This window comes from Lepidochelys olivacea (assembly GCF_965140295.1).
Source record: "Lepidochelys olivacea isolate rLepOli2 genome assembly, chromosome: 9".
Classification (NCBI taxonomy): Eukaryota; Metazoa; Chordata; order Testudines; family Cheloniidae; genus Lepidochelys; species Lepidochelys olivacea.
The window spans coordinates 81,352,424-81,367,854 of NC_140419.1; the positions used below are offsets into that span (position 1 = coordinate 81,352,424).

The 15,431-nt window shown below is 43.1% G+C and overlaps 2 protein-coding genes across 11 annotated transcripts in view; both read left to right on the forward strand.

The window, feature by feature from the left end:
* The window catches only part of ARHGEF9 (Cdc42 guanine nucleotide exchange factor 9), a gene marked incomplete at its 5' end in the record, with an annotated part of 311,752 nt that overhangs the window by 140,433 nt on the left and 155,888 nt on the right, over positions 1–15,431 (forward strand). Inside the window, 2 exons of one of the 10 annotated variants that reach the window (XM_084638629.1) lie at positions 11,112–11,331; positions 15,367–15,428. The exons of 5 other annotated variants lie outside the window; for them this stretch is intronic. In XM_084638629.1, coding sequence (XP_084494755.1) covers positions 11,112–11,331; positions 15,367–15,428 — 282 coding nt within the window. Of the gene's footprint in view, positions 1–11,111; positions 11,343–11,653; positions 11,672–15,162; positions 15,429–15,431 lie in introns of those variants that run through there. 4 more of the 10 variants (XM_084638630.1, XM_084638635.1, XM_084638627.1 and 1 more) reach the window with 4 other exon arrangements.
* LOC311526018 (uncharacterized protein) lies at positions 10,617–11,146 on the forward strand (the record flags this gene model as incomplete). Its single annotated transcript, XM_084638636.1, has 1 exon — positions 10,617–11,146. The coding sequence occupies exon 1, from the start codon at positions 10,967–10,969 to the stop codon at positions 11,144–11,146; it is 180 nt and encodes a 59-aa protein (XP_084494762.1). The 5' UTR covers positions 10,617–10,966.

Sequence of the window (15,431 nt, forward strand, 5' to 3'; positions counted from 1 at the left end):
CCCCATCCCTGTCAGTGGGAGTGTGCGTGGTGGTGTCAGCCAGTGTGGAACATGGAATGAATCTCCTCTGATTTTAAAAAATAAATTGATGTAAACTTCAAAAAATGCAGATAACATTCTCACAGATAAAAATATGACAATAAATCCATACATCCAGTGCTATCCAGTTGGAATTGCTATTTTTTCCTGGCATACTGGTGTCATCTCTTTCATTGAATGGGTGCCAGATCACTGGGAGTTCACTGGGCTCTTCTTTCATCTGTGAGTAGATACTCATTTTCTGAGAGGTGCTTCTAATACCCTGGGTTAATTTATATGAGATACACAAGGTCAGTGTATATCCTAACAAGATGATGTTCATCCAGTACCCACTGTTCATCTTGATGAGGGAAAATCAGGGCCAAATATAACCGACAGCCTCTGTAAGGGGCAGGAGAAAAACAAGCAGCTGGGGAAAAGGAAAAACCAACAACTGATTTTTAACCAGTCCTTATCCTTTGCATGTGGTCTAATGGCTAGAACAAGGAACTGGGAGTTAGGACCATTGGTTCTATTCCCACCTCTGCCACTGACCTGCTTTGTGACCCTGAGTTAGTTGTGGAATTCTCCCTGTGCTCCACTTTCCTCATGGATAAAAAGGACGTGTTAATATTTCTTTTAACAAGGCAGTTTGCTTCTTTAAGGGCCAAGGGGCATGTGGCCAGCCTGCCCCGTTCTGAGACAGAGCCCTTTTTAGAACAGGTGTTTGGGCCGAGGAGAGGGGATTATTAGACCCTGCTGGGAAGGGGTCAGATGATTCCTAGAAAGGGCTAAAGAGCTCGGCGGAAGGGAGGAGCTGGGGGAAGAAAGTTGGCTTCTAAAGCAGGTGGGAGAGATGCAAGGGGAAGGGCTCCTGCAAATAGCTTTGGGTTGGTGTTCCTTTGTGAGTTCTACATATAAAGAATTAAACTGTGCCCTGAAGGAAGGGCCTGGACAGACTTTTGGCATGGTGTTAGTCCTTCCTGGGCTGGGGAGACGGAGGCTAGCAGCTTAGTCTTCCCTATCCTGAAAGGCTAATAGGAGACTTAATTAATGACTGTTAGTCAAACTTTGTTAAGAACTCCCTGGATGAAAGTTGCTAGAAGAGTGCACTACATTATTGTTACTGGTATTTCAAATTCTCAGGTCTTTGATGAGGGAGCAGTGTGAATTTCTTACACTACATCAGGGGAGGTGCCTTGAGCAGATCTGATCTTAACCCATGGCCTGAAAAGGGAGACTCTCTGTACTGCAAAGGGTCTAATTAAACCATCTCTTTCTACAAGGATTGCCAACAACCCACAGCTGAGTGGAAAACTTTCTCTTCTCCTGCCCTTTCCTCTGAAAGGCTTATGGTGTTGTTTGTTAGTATGTACATAATGGATCATACTGTTTTCATTCTGCCCAACATGTCAGCACTGCACTATTAATTGCTGGACCTCATCAGGCTTAGACAGCTGAAAACATTCTATTAGATATGCTCTTTAGCAGCACAGGAGAGGTGATGCATTGACTTTTAAAGAATCTTACTATGTTGTGGCAAAACTGAAACACATCCTTGATTCTCACATGGAACTGCTTTGTATCCTTTCTGCTTTTGAGCATCTGGCTCCTTCTTCCTCAAGTACACCATCAGGCACACTGCCCATGGGTTCTATAAGATTGATCCCAGAAGGTGAAATCAGTCTCCACTTGCAGCCATCAGATTTCATGTGGAGATCTTTGCAAGGTTGTGAGAGGAAACTGAATGTTCACCTTCAACCTATGCGGCAGGGATAGCTGCTACCATCCTCTACAAACCATGGGGTAAATCTAATCAATGAACCAGCACTTCCACCCAAGGCTTATCTATCCCCAAAGCCTTAAATGTGTCAACCCATTGGGGATGGCACAGAGATCCTCTTTCAGGACAGGCAGGGGTGCAAGGACTCCTGTAGTCACTCCACCTTTTCCCTTCAGCACCGTGTGGCTTAATGCTGTGGACAGCCTTGCATCCATCCTCTATTCCCTCCAAAAATTTCCCCCGTGGAGAATGCTGAGGGGGACTATTTCCAAGCATTTTTTTGAAAAGCGGAGTGAGTGTAGGCATGAGGTTGTGCACTGAGCCTTCAAGGAGTACAGAACACACCAGGGTAGTATGGGAAGGGAGTGGGCCAATGTGACATTAACCCAGCTTGGTGCCCTCAGGTTTCTGGGCTGTTGTGGGGGCTAAAATGGCCTCAGTGTAAGTTAAGCAGCCAGGGAGCTAAGTTGCAGCAGCTCTGCCTTAGCTGCTTACAGGCAACTCTGCAACCCTCAACACACACCCTTAATGTGCCCCCTCCTGCTCATGGCCCCACCCTTGTGCACCCTGAGGTGGCCTGCATAAGGCAGTTGGTAGCATAACAATGCAGCGCCTGCACCAAATATATTCTCCTTCAGCTGGCTGGGGCTTTTACAGCCTCTCTTCATCAGCCTAGAGGGGTTATACTTGTAACATATAGGAGAATCCATCCAAGTGCATGTCCCTATAAAGTGTTTGAGAAAAACAGAGAGGAGAGCAGAACGTGAGCTGAGCACCAAAACAGGCCTTGTGACCATGTCTGTTACCACTTCAAACCACAGCTTCAGGGAGAAAAAGGAGGGAAGCAATTAGCTCCTCAAAGCAGAGACTAGACAAAGCTGGGAGCATTTCTCATATGTACTCCTTTCATGAGAGGAGTAAAAATGTCAGTGTTTGCCTGGTGGAAACATGTCACATAAGGAATGAGAGGGGGCTCTTTTCCAACCCAAAATGACTTCTGCAATGTCCTGCAAGTGAATTGTACAGGATGCAGGACAAGCCTGTCCCATGCAGTTCAGGACAGGGGGCAGCTGACTTATTTTAACCAGTTGGGATAAACCAAGAACCCACTGGAATCTTTGCCCAAAATGCCAGCTGAAGCCAATGCCTGAACCCCAAGCAGGGATTTCCCCACACCGAGTTCCCCTATCAGCCCACCCAGTGGTCAAACCAACCAAGATGAAGAATATGTCATCTGAAGGTTCAAGTGGTGTATCTACATCCGAGCAGCCCAAAGCACAAATACAGCTACCTACTGAAGAAACAGTGTCTCCACAACAAAAGGCAGTTCCTGATGTTTGTCGGTCAAACTTTTCCCATTTATTGAAGTTACAAAAGATGGCTACTTGTGCAGCTCTTGCAAAAAAGCTTATGAATAAGGAAAGCTTCCTATTGCTACAATTGGTAAAAGTGGAGGAGTTTGGTTTGCCAGACCAATCAGTAAAGCCAATGCTGACAAACTATATGAAAAGGCTGCAAAACACCAAGTCTCTGGACTGCATCGACATGTAGAAAGCCTTACAAGCCAACCACCATGAAAGCCAATTTTAGAAGTTCTTTATGAGATGGTTAATGCTGGAGACACAACACAGTTTATGTGAATAAATATGGCTGTCACATCATACTTTCAATTTTAGCAAGAGATACCACACACTACAAACTAGAGGCCAATGTTAAGTGCATTGACACTTGTTAACCCTAGGGTTGGAGGCTGGTTCTGAACAAGACCAGCAAATGCTCACTATCTTTCTGCAAGAAACTCAATTGACTGGTTAGAAGCATGCAGTACAACTGTGAAAGACTCAGCAGTTGAAAAAGTGAAGAACTCTCTCATCAAATTCAAAAAAATTTACATATATGGCTGAAGAATGTATTGATGCAAGTATCAAGTATTGTCATTGCATATGTTATCTTGATGTTAGTGGTAGGCCAGTAGGTGCATTTCTAGATGTTCAGGTTATAGAAGATACATCGACTGCATCTGTGACAACCTGCATTTTAGAAGAGTTAAATACTTGTAAATTGGACCACAAACAGATGGCTGTTTGTGATTTGATGAAGCTGCAAACTTCTCTGGAAGACATGGTAGAGTAGAAGCTTTGCTCAGAGAAAAGTGTAACCCTAATCTCTCCTATACACACTGCAGAGGCCATCTTAACTTCAGTACCCCAAAAAATAATGGAGCAAATAATTAATCTATTTTCAAACATCTAAAAGATAATAAGGAGATAAGTAAGAGTCAGCCTGGATTTGTCAAGAACAAATCATGTCAAACCAACCTAACAGCTTTCTTTGACAGACTTTGTGGATGGGGGGAAGTGGTAGATGTGGGATATCTTGACTTTAGTAAGGCTTTTGATACCGTTTCACATGACCTTCTCATAAACAAATTAGGAAAATACAACTTAGATGGAGCTACTATAAGGTAGGTGCAATACTGGTTGGAAAACCATTCCCAGAGAGTAGTTATCAATGGTTTGCAGTCATGCTAGAAGGGTATTTCGAGTAGGGTCCCGCAGGAATTGGTCTTGGGTAAAGTTCTGTTCAATATCTTCATCAGTGATTTAGATTTAGAACCATTTGGCTTTTGGTCACAGATTTAGTACTGACCAAACAATAAGTGACTGGACTGGAAGCTCTTACTATTTGATTTCTGCCCAAAATTCATAAACCAGGCCCTGATCCATTTGGAACAGTGTTTCTTACAGCTGTCATTTTAACATAGCTTGTTGTGTCTGAAAGCACATTATTATTACTAGTAACTTGTGATCAAGATTTAAAAAGTAAATCAAATTGGGAAGTGTCACTATCCTTATTCTTAGTTTGTTAAAAACATGTCTCCTGTAAGAGGCTGCTTATGTGAAATGTTAAATGTGAAATTTAGTGACTTCTTACTGTTGTACACAACAGAGACACAAGATGGGTGAGGTAACATCTTTTACTTGACCAACTGCTGGTGGTGGGAGAGACCAGCTTTTGAGTTAAAGATAGTCAGAGTGTCACAGCTAAATACAATGTGGAATACCAGCAGGAGAGTGAGTTTGTGTGTGTATGGGGGTGGGGGTGGGGTGAGAAAACCTGGATTTGTGCTGGAAATGGCCCACCTTGATTATCATGCACATTGTAGGGAGAGTGGTCATTTTGGATGAGCTATTATCAGCAGGATAGTGAGTTTGTGTGTGTGTGTTTTTGGAGGGGGGTGAGGGGGTGAGAGAACCTGGATTTGTGCAGGAAATGGCCCAACTTGATTATCATGCACATTGTGTAGAGAGTTGTCACTTTGGATGGGCTATTACCAGCAGGAGAGTGAGTTTGTGTGTGTGTGGGGGGGGGGGGGGGGTGGAGGGTGAGAAAACCTGGATTTGTGCTGGAAATGGCCCAACTTGATGATCACTTTAGATAAGCTATTACCAGCAGGACAGTGGGGTGGGAGGAGGTATTGTTTCATGTTCTCTATGTGTATATAAAGTCTGCTGCAGTTTCCATGGTATGCATCCGATGAAGTGAGCTGTAGCTCACGAAAGCTCATGTTCAAATAAATTGGTTAGTCTCTAAGGTGCCACAAGTACTCCTTTTCTTTTTGCAAATACAGACTAACACGGCTGTTACTCTGAAAAATGTGGAATAGCATAAGTAGTTAGCCCATGTTCTGGGTTGTACACAATGGCTGTTTCTTTAGCTGTTTTATGCCAAAATAATATGATGTGGGTTGGGAAATCCTTGTGAAAAACATGTAACTGTACTAAAATCACAGTCATATTCTACCTACCTGTCTCAGGGTCTTATATGGCCCCCACATCCTGGTATCTGAGCACCTCACAATCTTAGTGAGACACTATTATCCCTGTTTTACAGATGGGGGAACTGAGGCACAAAAAGACTTGCTTAGCTTCATGTAGGAAGTCTGTGGCAGAACAGGGAATTGAGCCCAGGTCTCCAAAGTGCCAGGCCCTAGCCACTGGACCATCTTTCCTTTCTCTATTAGTGAATTCAGAGACAGCAGAGATTTCAATGAGAATTGAACTGTTGAAAGCATAAGTCCCTACTGCTTGAGCTAAAGGAGTGTCTCCTTTAGTTGTGAGTAAGTCCATTATAGTCACTGGGGTTATCCCCTAGTGGGAGACATGATCACATGCCTTAAGCCAGTTTATTACAAATGCAGATATGTGGCATGAGTCTGTGGGAACAGGTGCTGCTTCTTTAACGACATAAATCTCAAAATTAACAAGATTACAGTTGGTATTTTTTCAGTGGCCTCTCCAATTTTCTCTGTATTTGAGTCCAGTACATTAAAAAAAGTGAAATTTCTCAGTGGAAGCTACTTGGACCATTCCTTATTTGTATGGTCTGTGTTATGCCTTCAGAACTGGCTCCTGACTTCTGATACTAAAGATGTCATCCTTGAACTCTCATTGTAAATTGTGGTTGTGAAAGCTCCTGTAATGTGAGTGTATGTGTATGCTGTCCCTGGGTGTATACGCTAAGGTTATGGGGTGGATGGCCACAAGGAGTTCAGATTTAGATTTTTGGTGTTCAGCACAAAGAATGACACACTTGAATCTCTTCTCTTGTCCATGCTCCTGCACATTTGTACCCTTTCTAGTGTCCTATCAAATATTCTGCTGAGACACATAGTGGCAATTACCAGATGCCATGTTTGTGAGGTTAGCACACAACAGAAGCCCCTACTGATTCTGTTTGTAGGAAGTAGAGATGAGTGTGAGCCACAAGGTTAGGTTCCAGATCCAAACTCCCCCAGAGTCCAAGGGCGACTGGGTCTGGGATTTTGGTTTGATCCATTTTAGAGACGGAGACCAGCTGTAAGTTAGGGTTCCTCTCAGTGGTGCAAGTACAGTGATATGGTCCAGTACGCCGTACCTGTAAGATATTTATAGCCGGTACTCCGTACCACAAAGATACAGAAGGAGCAGAACATGGAGCTTCCCAGCAGCCCCACGCCAGCAACTCCACACCAGAGGACAGGGCTGAGGGCAAGGCTGGGAGTGGTTAGGCTTGCTGAGTGGCAAGGCTGGGCTTTCCCAGGAATCACAGTGGTGAAAGAAGCAGAATGTGCAGCTCCTCCAGCATGGCTGTATCACCCCAGCCTTGACCCCAGCCCTGTCCTTTGGTGAGGCTGCTGTACAGACCCCAGACAGGAGACGCAGCTGCGTGGAGGGGCTGGGGGCGGGGCTGGTACAGCCGCCCTGGAAGAGCTGCCGGTGTGAGGTTACCCAGGGGCCCCATGTTCTGCTTCTTTCGCCGCTGTGGTTCCAGAGAGCCTTGCGGTTCAGAAGTCTCCAGCGCAGCGGGAGGAGGACTGAGCCCCCACCCTGGTAATGTGGGATGGATCATGGGGAGGGGATAGGGAGAGCGCAGGCGCCCCCAGCTGTGGGTGCGGCAGGGAGGAGTCACGTGGGGAGGTCATGTGCTCCCCTTTAGCTGGTGTGTCCCCCCCACCTTTGTGTCCCTCCGATGAGTGCAGCGTACTGGTAAGAGATGAATTCTACTTGCACCACTGGTTCCTCTGCGTTTTAGGTTAATCAGATCCATTGCAGTTGTAGGAGGAGTCTGTGGCAAAGTTCAGACCCAGACTGGAACTTCCTCAAAGTTCAGAGGTGTTCGAATCTGGGGGTTTGAAACAGGTTTATCTGAGCTGGAAAAAAAACAGCCAATGGAGAATATGAATGAGCTTGGAAAATCATGACATCACCAACAAATACTCCATACCCTTTCAGTGTATTTGTCCTTCTGGATCGTTTGAATCAGTAGAATATATGCATCAGGCTGAAGAACCCTAGAAACACTTCTTAAAACTAGAAAGTGCAAGTTCAGAGAGAAATACTCCAGCAGATCTGTCAGGCTGGTGAAATCTGGTCAGTGTGTATTAATGAGGCAGTTGTGTTGTTTTGGGCAAGTTTATAAAGCAGCTTCTTGTAAATATGCAGGTGGAAATCATCCTTCACTGTCTCCTCCTGAATGAGAAATGTTCTGTTTGAACTGAACCAGGGACCTCAGCCATTGGTGATGGAGTTTTCCTTTTATTTTTTTTATTGTTTTTTTTTAAGGGAAGCAGAAGAATCCATCTTACATCACACATAACACAAACCTACACTTACTCCTGACACACATCAACACAACACAGCCTAGCCTACACTTACTCTAGACCTAGTCAGAAAATGGTAAATATTTTGTAGTCTCAGTCTAGCTCCCAGTAAACAGAAACAGAACGTCACAGAAACCATTAGCATCCTCAGCAGAAGCCATAGTGTGAATGAGCCATGGAGCTTGGACTCCCCTCCCACCCCCAAAATATTCCTTCCTTGCCAGGATGGGCTGAGAGTGTGGGGCGAGCTTGCACAGTTACTGTCTGGGCTGTACCTATTCTATGAGCTAAAGATCCAGCACAGTGGTGGACAATCTGTGGCCCGTGGGCTGCACACAGGCCGTCAGGGTAATCCACTGGCGGGCCACGAGACAGTTAGTTTATATTGACCTTCCACAGGCACGGCCACCTGCAGCTCCCAGTGGCCGCGGTTCGCCGTTCCCAGCCAATGGGAGCTGCGGGAAGCTGTGTGGGCCGCAGGGACATGCTGGCTGCTGCTTCCTGCAGCTCCTGTTGCCTGGGAATGGTGAACCACGGCTGCTGGGAGCTGCGGGCGGCCATGCCTGCGAACAGTCAATATCTCGCGGCCCGCCAGTGGATTAACCCTCGCGGGCCACAGGTTGCCCACCACTGATCCAGCACCTTTTACCAGCGCTGAATGTGACAGACTGGCAAAGTGGGTGGCAAGTCTGGTGCCAGGCCTGCTAGAAGGTAACTGCCTCTGCTGCCAGAGAAAGGACTTTCTCTTTTAGGGTCAGTGGTTGAGGCCTGTTCTTTGGTGTGGAGGTTCAAACCCTACTGGCAACTTAGGAAGGAGTCTTACATAAACTCACCCAATAGACAGAGGGGAAAATAAAATAAGCCCAAAAGCAAACATCTATTTCTTTAACAGAGCTTTAAATGACAGCTCAGACCTAGTGCCTGATGCTAATCTCACACTGGTGTAACTCCATCAGCTTCAGTGGTGTGAGGTCAGGATTGGATCCCAATCACTTTGAACGCCATCAGGAGTACTTCTATCGCTATTCTATTCACTGTTCTATCATGAAGGTGTCCTGACAAAAACACTGCCTCCTGCTGATGTGACTATCATGTAACCTACACTAACCTACTATGCGGCTTTGTCCCCTTCTAAGGATTGGATCACGCAGAAGTTTGTCTTAGTCTGCTACTGCCTCCCTTCTAAGGAGGCTAATCTTTTAGCTTAAGTAGCCAAAGCTTATGCTTTTTACATCTAGAGGTCTTGAGTTCAGACCCTGGATATCTCCTCTGGGTCGGGGGTGGTGTTGTTGTATCCCACGGCAACAGAAGTAACATGCCAACTCAGATCTTTAATGACTAGGATCATGTGATGAGAGAAGATGGCTCAAGGAGGCTTGGGCACCATCCACTTAAATTAAAGAGCCTAGCATCTTTCTGAAATCTTGACAGTTTTTAATTTCAATGAAAATGACACTCAGTTCTTCATGTCATCCTGGTCTCCATGCATAAACTTCCTGAGTAAATTCTCAGGAGAGATTTCCTGGAATGCATCGAAGATCAGCCCTGATTTTCACATTTCAGCATGTAAGGTATCTGCATTGGCAGTGTTTCTACATTCGTCTTACCCTTACTGCCATCAATCATTTGCTTTTCAGAATTCACTGAGTGTAGAGAGGGGACAGGAACTCGGAAACAGAGTATTGTATATTTATCTTTAAGGACCTAAATGACCTGTGGGGGTCGGGGGTGGGGGGAAAAAGAGGGTTGTTTTGTATTTTTGTTTTCTTAGTGTAGGAATCAACTTTCTGGATGGTTGTAGCATAAATAAAGTTACTACAATCCCTTTTCCCTTTACGCCTGTGTCCACGGGATTAAGGTATAATTTAGCTCTCTGGGTGGAGAAATCTATTCACAATGCAGCACGTGCAGTACCAAAGACAAAAAGATTGTGCAGTGAGGTATTTATAATTTGATAGCATACATGGTGCTGTGCAGAACTGAGAAGAGATAGTCCCTTACTCCTCAAAATGTACTGTCTCTTTTTCAGACCCACACTGAGGTTCCAAATGTTTGGATGTGGGTTGCTCCTTATGACAAAGGGGCATAATAAGCACTCAGCTTCTCTGCCTGTGGCACATAATAGTCTAGTCTCCTGTGGGCTGTAATGCTTTGGTCTCATTTCAGTTGTTGGGTTTGGTGTGCAGGTGGCTGGATGGTGCTGGTGGCCTGTGAGATACAGGAAGTCAGATGAAATGAATCGGTGGTTCCTTCTGGCATTAAACTCTGTGACTGTGTGATGCTCTTGCTCTCTTTATCCCCTCCCTAAACTGAACAGCCTCCTGGAAATAACAGCATCATTCATCCAAAGATTAAATCCACAATACACACAGTGCCTTGATCAAGGTTACACAAGAAGCCTGTGGACTAGAAGGCAGGTCTCTTGAGGCACCATCCTGTGCTCTAACCACTAGACCACACGCTCTGTTCCATGAAGTGATGTATTTTCGGAACTGCTTTAAAAGCAGAAGAAACTGCCCTGCTCCTCACTGCCATACTAAATGGAAGACTCATTTCTGGTTCCAGCTTTTCCTTGGCATTTGACTGACAGCCAACTTCCCTTCACTGCCTGGTCACTGGAGCTGATTAGTATGCGAAAGGGCCCGCCTCACATTGAGAGATGCAGCAGCAGCAGCAGCTTGCCGAGCTGTCACACTCACACAGGCTTCTTATCTGCACTGGCTTGATGAATTAAAAAGCAAGCCAGCCAGCAAGAAAGAGAAGGAGAGAGAGAGGGGGGAAGAGAAAGAGAGAGAACCTTGCAGCCAGCATTTGCCTTTTGGTTTTTTTTTTAAAGGAAGGATTTTGCGTCTGAAGTGATCACTGCTTGTGATGAGGCTTCACTTAGCAGGCTCCAGAATGAGCTAGAGGCGGCAGATAGGGGGATAAACAAACAAACAAACAAAAAATCAGACCAAACCCAAATACCAACCAGCAAACCAAACCAGGAACAGTTTTCTCCTTTATTCTAGCATGGTGGATGTATGGACAGTCTTACAGAGCAGAGGTTGACATCTCCAAATCTACCAGCCCCACATCTTGAACACTACAGTGTTCTGCATTGCACCATGACCTTGGATGTTCAAACGGTGGTCGTTTTTGCAGTGATCGTAGTGCTGTTGCTTGTGAATGTCATACTCATGTTCTTCCTGGGCACTCGTTAAATGGATTTTTTCTCCTGAGCTGTTGGGGGCTACTGCCACTAGCAATTCAACAAGAGAGCGAGAGAGAGAGAGAGAGAGAGAGAGAGAAAGGACAGAGAGAGAGAGAAAGAGAGAGAGAAAGAGAGAGAGATTTCTTACTGAGGGGGGAAAACGCACTGAGCTTCAACATGGCCTCGCTGTGATATGTATGACGTTGGTATATTATCTCTCCGTAAATCTTTTGTCATGTCTTGTCTTTTAAGTATGCCTGTAAGTGTAGCTGCTTATTGCCTGGATTTTAAATGTGATAAATAATAATAATCCATTCATATATCTCTTGGTTACAGATAGCTAGAGACAGCTGTACATACCTAGATAGAAACAGAGTAAAAAAAAAATTGTTAAAAGAATAATCACTACGTGTGTTGTTTTGATTCCTTTAAAAAATACGGACTCCTGTTAAGAACAGAATAGGGATTTTTTGGTCAACATTTCTTGCAAGCAGTTAATGTCGAGTGTCTCTGAGAGCAACTATGTAGGTACCAGGTGAGAGACGGTGTGTATTTAATTGAATCTAGAGCACTGGCCGTTTTTAAAAGGTGGAAAGAAATCCTAGCTGAGAAATGAATGTTATTAAATCTTTGCTAAAATAGCATTCAGCCGCAAAAAGGGGAAGAAATTTGGTTGATTGATTCATTTGTGTTGCCTTGACAGTGTGACTGGAATACTCAATGTTCAGTCCAGAAGCCTCCAAATTCTATGTTCCCACCAGTTTAGCAGAGCTCTTTTCTTTAGATATATAGCAGAGAATGAAACATAACCAGCTGGGTTTTTTTTTCTGTTTATGTGTGTTTCATATCTTTGCAGAATGGGAAGAGATCAGAGATGAAAAGTAATGCATGCTTTGTTTTCCTGTGTTAAATCAACAGATGCAAGGGTTTTGCTCTTGTTTTGATTTTTTTTCCTAAAAATATTAGTTAGGCTTCCTTTTTTTAATGTACAAATGAAAAATCTTTGCCCATCTCAGGGATAACAGGATTCCAATATGGGCAGTTTTTGGCGACTTCATTTACATTGATTTTCTTGAAAATGAAGTGCTAAGTTACACATTATAGGCTCAATGAGAAGTTGTCCACTAGTTCAAGGTCCTTCTGTTAGGAAATGTCCAGAGCAAAATGAAATTGTTTGCAAGCTGGGTAACAGGGTGGTTTTGGAGGTGGGTTTCAATGCACAAAGTTTAGTAGCAATACAAAATGTGCTGGGAAGAGTAATAGCTTTTCTCCATGCAAATACCATACACAGAAGCAGTGTTTCTGTGTGAAATCTTGTCCACTCTTTATTTATTATTTCTGCTACAAGAAAAGATCCAGGCTTGCTGAAATAAACAAATAAAAATTAAAATAATCACAGCATGTTTTGGAAATGTTTGCGTCTCACGATAATATTAACTGTGAGTGTATTTCTGTGATAATATAGGCAGTTCGAACTAGCTCCATCTGTCTACATTATTTTTCCTATGTAGTCCATTAGCTGGAATAATACCTATTCACAGAGCCATAGATGGAGATATAGATATAGACATATATACACATATATATCCAGATGAGCATGTCAGTTACAAGTTAAGCAAAAAGTTTTGTGTATAGTTAAGTGGATAGTTATAGTAGTTAAGTGTCAAAATTTGAAATTAAAACAAATGCTGCAAATCTGACACTTTCAAACCTGGCTTTAATGGCAAATACAGGGAAGAAAAAAAAATCACTAGGGTCAAATGTTGTAGCATTCAGTCACGTAAACCAGCAAGAAATGTTTAATCAATATAGCCAGTTTTAATACATATTTTATCTATTGATCTATAATAACTCCATAAATTGTGACACAATCCCATAGCAACAACTCCAGTGCCTGCTGGCTGTCTTTCCTTTTACTCACTTGTAGCTATCCATGGAACAGGTGATTGCTTCTGAGTGGGTCTTCTTTTATAAAAATCATCATGATGATGGTTTGGATCGCTTAACAAGTAGAATTTGCTTTGTTTTCTATCTTAGCAATCTGATGTCAATATACGCATGGGTTGGAGAACCTCTTGGAACCAGATTGAATGAACATAGGTGACCATGAAATGGGAATTCTTTGCCTGGGATTTCTCCCCTTAGAAAACTAACAATCAAACAACCCCCCAAAATGATTTGATTTAATAATTTTGAATGGCATAGTTATTTAGAGGAGTAGGGGAGGAAACATAAAAACCAAAAATCAGGGAAAAAAGCAGAGAGAAAACTGGTCTTAACTGTCTGAATTTTTTTTAAGGTTAGATTTTGGCATGAAGGTTTACCTTTAAATAAGATTTGTACAAGGAATGCTTGGTAACTAATGTGTATTTACATCTAGCACACTCACATTCCTAATGCAGAGATTCTGGCTGACATTTTGCATTCTGGAAATGTGTGTGTATATGACAGCGTATGTTAGAGTATGTGTGAGCATGCTAGTATGTGAAGGGTCTGTGTCTGAGTGTGTTAGCTTGTATGCTACAATTTTGATTCCATTAGTGGTGCGGTTTTGTATTTTGTGTTGCTAGGGGATTAAAATGGGGGTACAGTGTGTGGAATGAGGGGTGCCAAATGCTACATTCAACTCTAATAATTGTAGAGTGATCACTGGGTATTGTTTTTTTTAATTTCATTTTATTTAAAAATAAATAAATCTGGAACCTGGACATTGGAAAATAATTTCAATTTAAATCTTGTATTTTATTTTCCTGAAGGCTAATGGAATCAAAGAAAGCAGATTTATATGTAACAGTGTGAAAATGAAAGCTTGGGAGTAGAAAAGTTTGTGTGTCATTTAGACAGTGTTGTTCTTATTGTATGGGTAGGGGTTTCTCATAGACTTTTGGATGCGAAGGGAGGAAAAGGGCATTAGAAATGAGTCTGTTTTTTCCCCAGCCTGTTCATTAAAGGCCAGTCTTTCAAATGGCCCTCAACCCAGCCTCTACAATCACGTCTTGGTGATGTTGCAACTGCAATTCTGCATTTAAAAAATATAGCATTCAGCCGTCTAACTGCTTGATTCTCAGGAGCAATTAGCTAGTTGTCTTTATTAAAGAGGAAGAAATATCACAATATTCCACATTCATGGTCCAAGCCATGACTGCTTATAATAATGAAGTGGTGTTAGTTGGGGTGACAACATGGCTAGATGTCCATATTTTATTACCTTCACTCTCAAATAATTGCGCTTGCAATTTCAGGACCTGATCATACAAACACATATGCATATGAGTAGCTTACATACTTGAACTCAATGGGTCTATTCAAGTTACTTGCATGTATAAGTGTTTGCAGAGTTAGGGTCTCAGAGGCGGTTGTGGAAGTTTGGCCCTTTAAGTGTCTCTTTCCCTCGATCTGAATAGGGTGTGCTTCACTTTTGTGGGAACACTCAAGCCTGAAATAGGTGAGAGGGGAAAGTTACCTTTTAATTAAAAATAAAAGAGAGAGAGAGAGAACATCCCTTCTGTAATATGCTGGCCATGAAAATTACCCCCTATTAATCCCATAAAAGCTTTCCATTGACTGCTACATGTATATGTTCGAGCTGGGGTGACTGGAGACCTAATTCACTCTTTGTCAGCTTCAGCAGGATTCAATGTTATTTCAAGAAAATGCCTCTGACTGTATCATAGCAACCCTTGTATCACACAGTACATAAAAAGTCCATTCCTCCTGAGCTTTAATCCACCTTCTTAAAGATCCAGGCACCTTTCTAGATAAGGGGAAACACGGGTGCATATTTTTCCTTCCCGATGCTTCAGAAAAAGCGAATATGTCACCATTATCAGTACTAAACCTATTATTCTTTCCATTCTTCAGTGTGGTTTTAATTCTGATTCTTTAAGGCTAACAAAAGGGATTAAAAAAAAAGCTTTTGCCACCCCTCTTGATATCCCCCCCGTCCGTTTTAAATCTCACATGACAAGTAAAAGGGGACGGGACAGCTCAGAAGTCTCTGACGTGATTGTTCTTTTCTGTCCTGCCATTTGGATTTTACCCTGGGATGGCAGCAGTGCAGCATTTGTTTATGCTTTATAGTGAATGAAGAGCTGAGTAGATTCCAGTCCTTTTGTGGGAACGCAGAGGTGCTTTCTCATCCCATAGATGAATGTTGTTAAGAGCTGCATGTTCACCTGACTCCTGCCCCCATCTGTTTGCATAATGTGGTTATATTTCTTTTTGGATCAGGTATTCAGTACACAGCCCAACTGCTGTGTATAATGTCTGAAGGAAAATTGCCAAAAATCCATGTA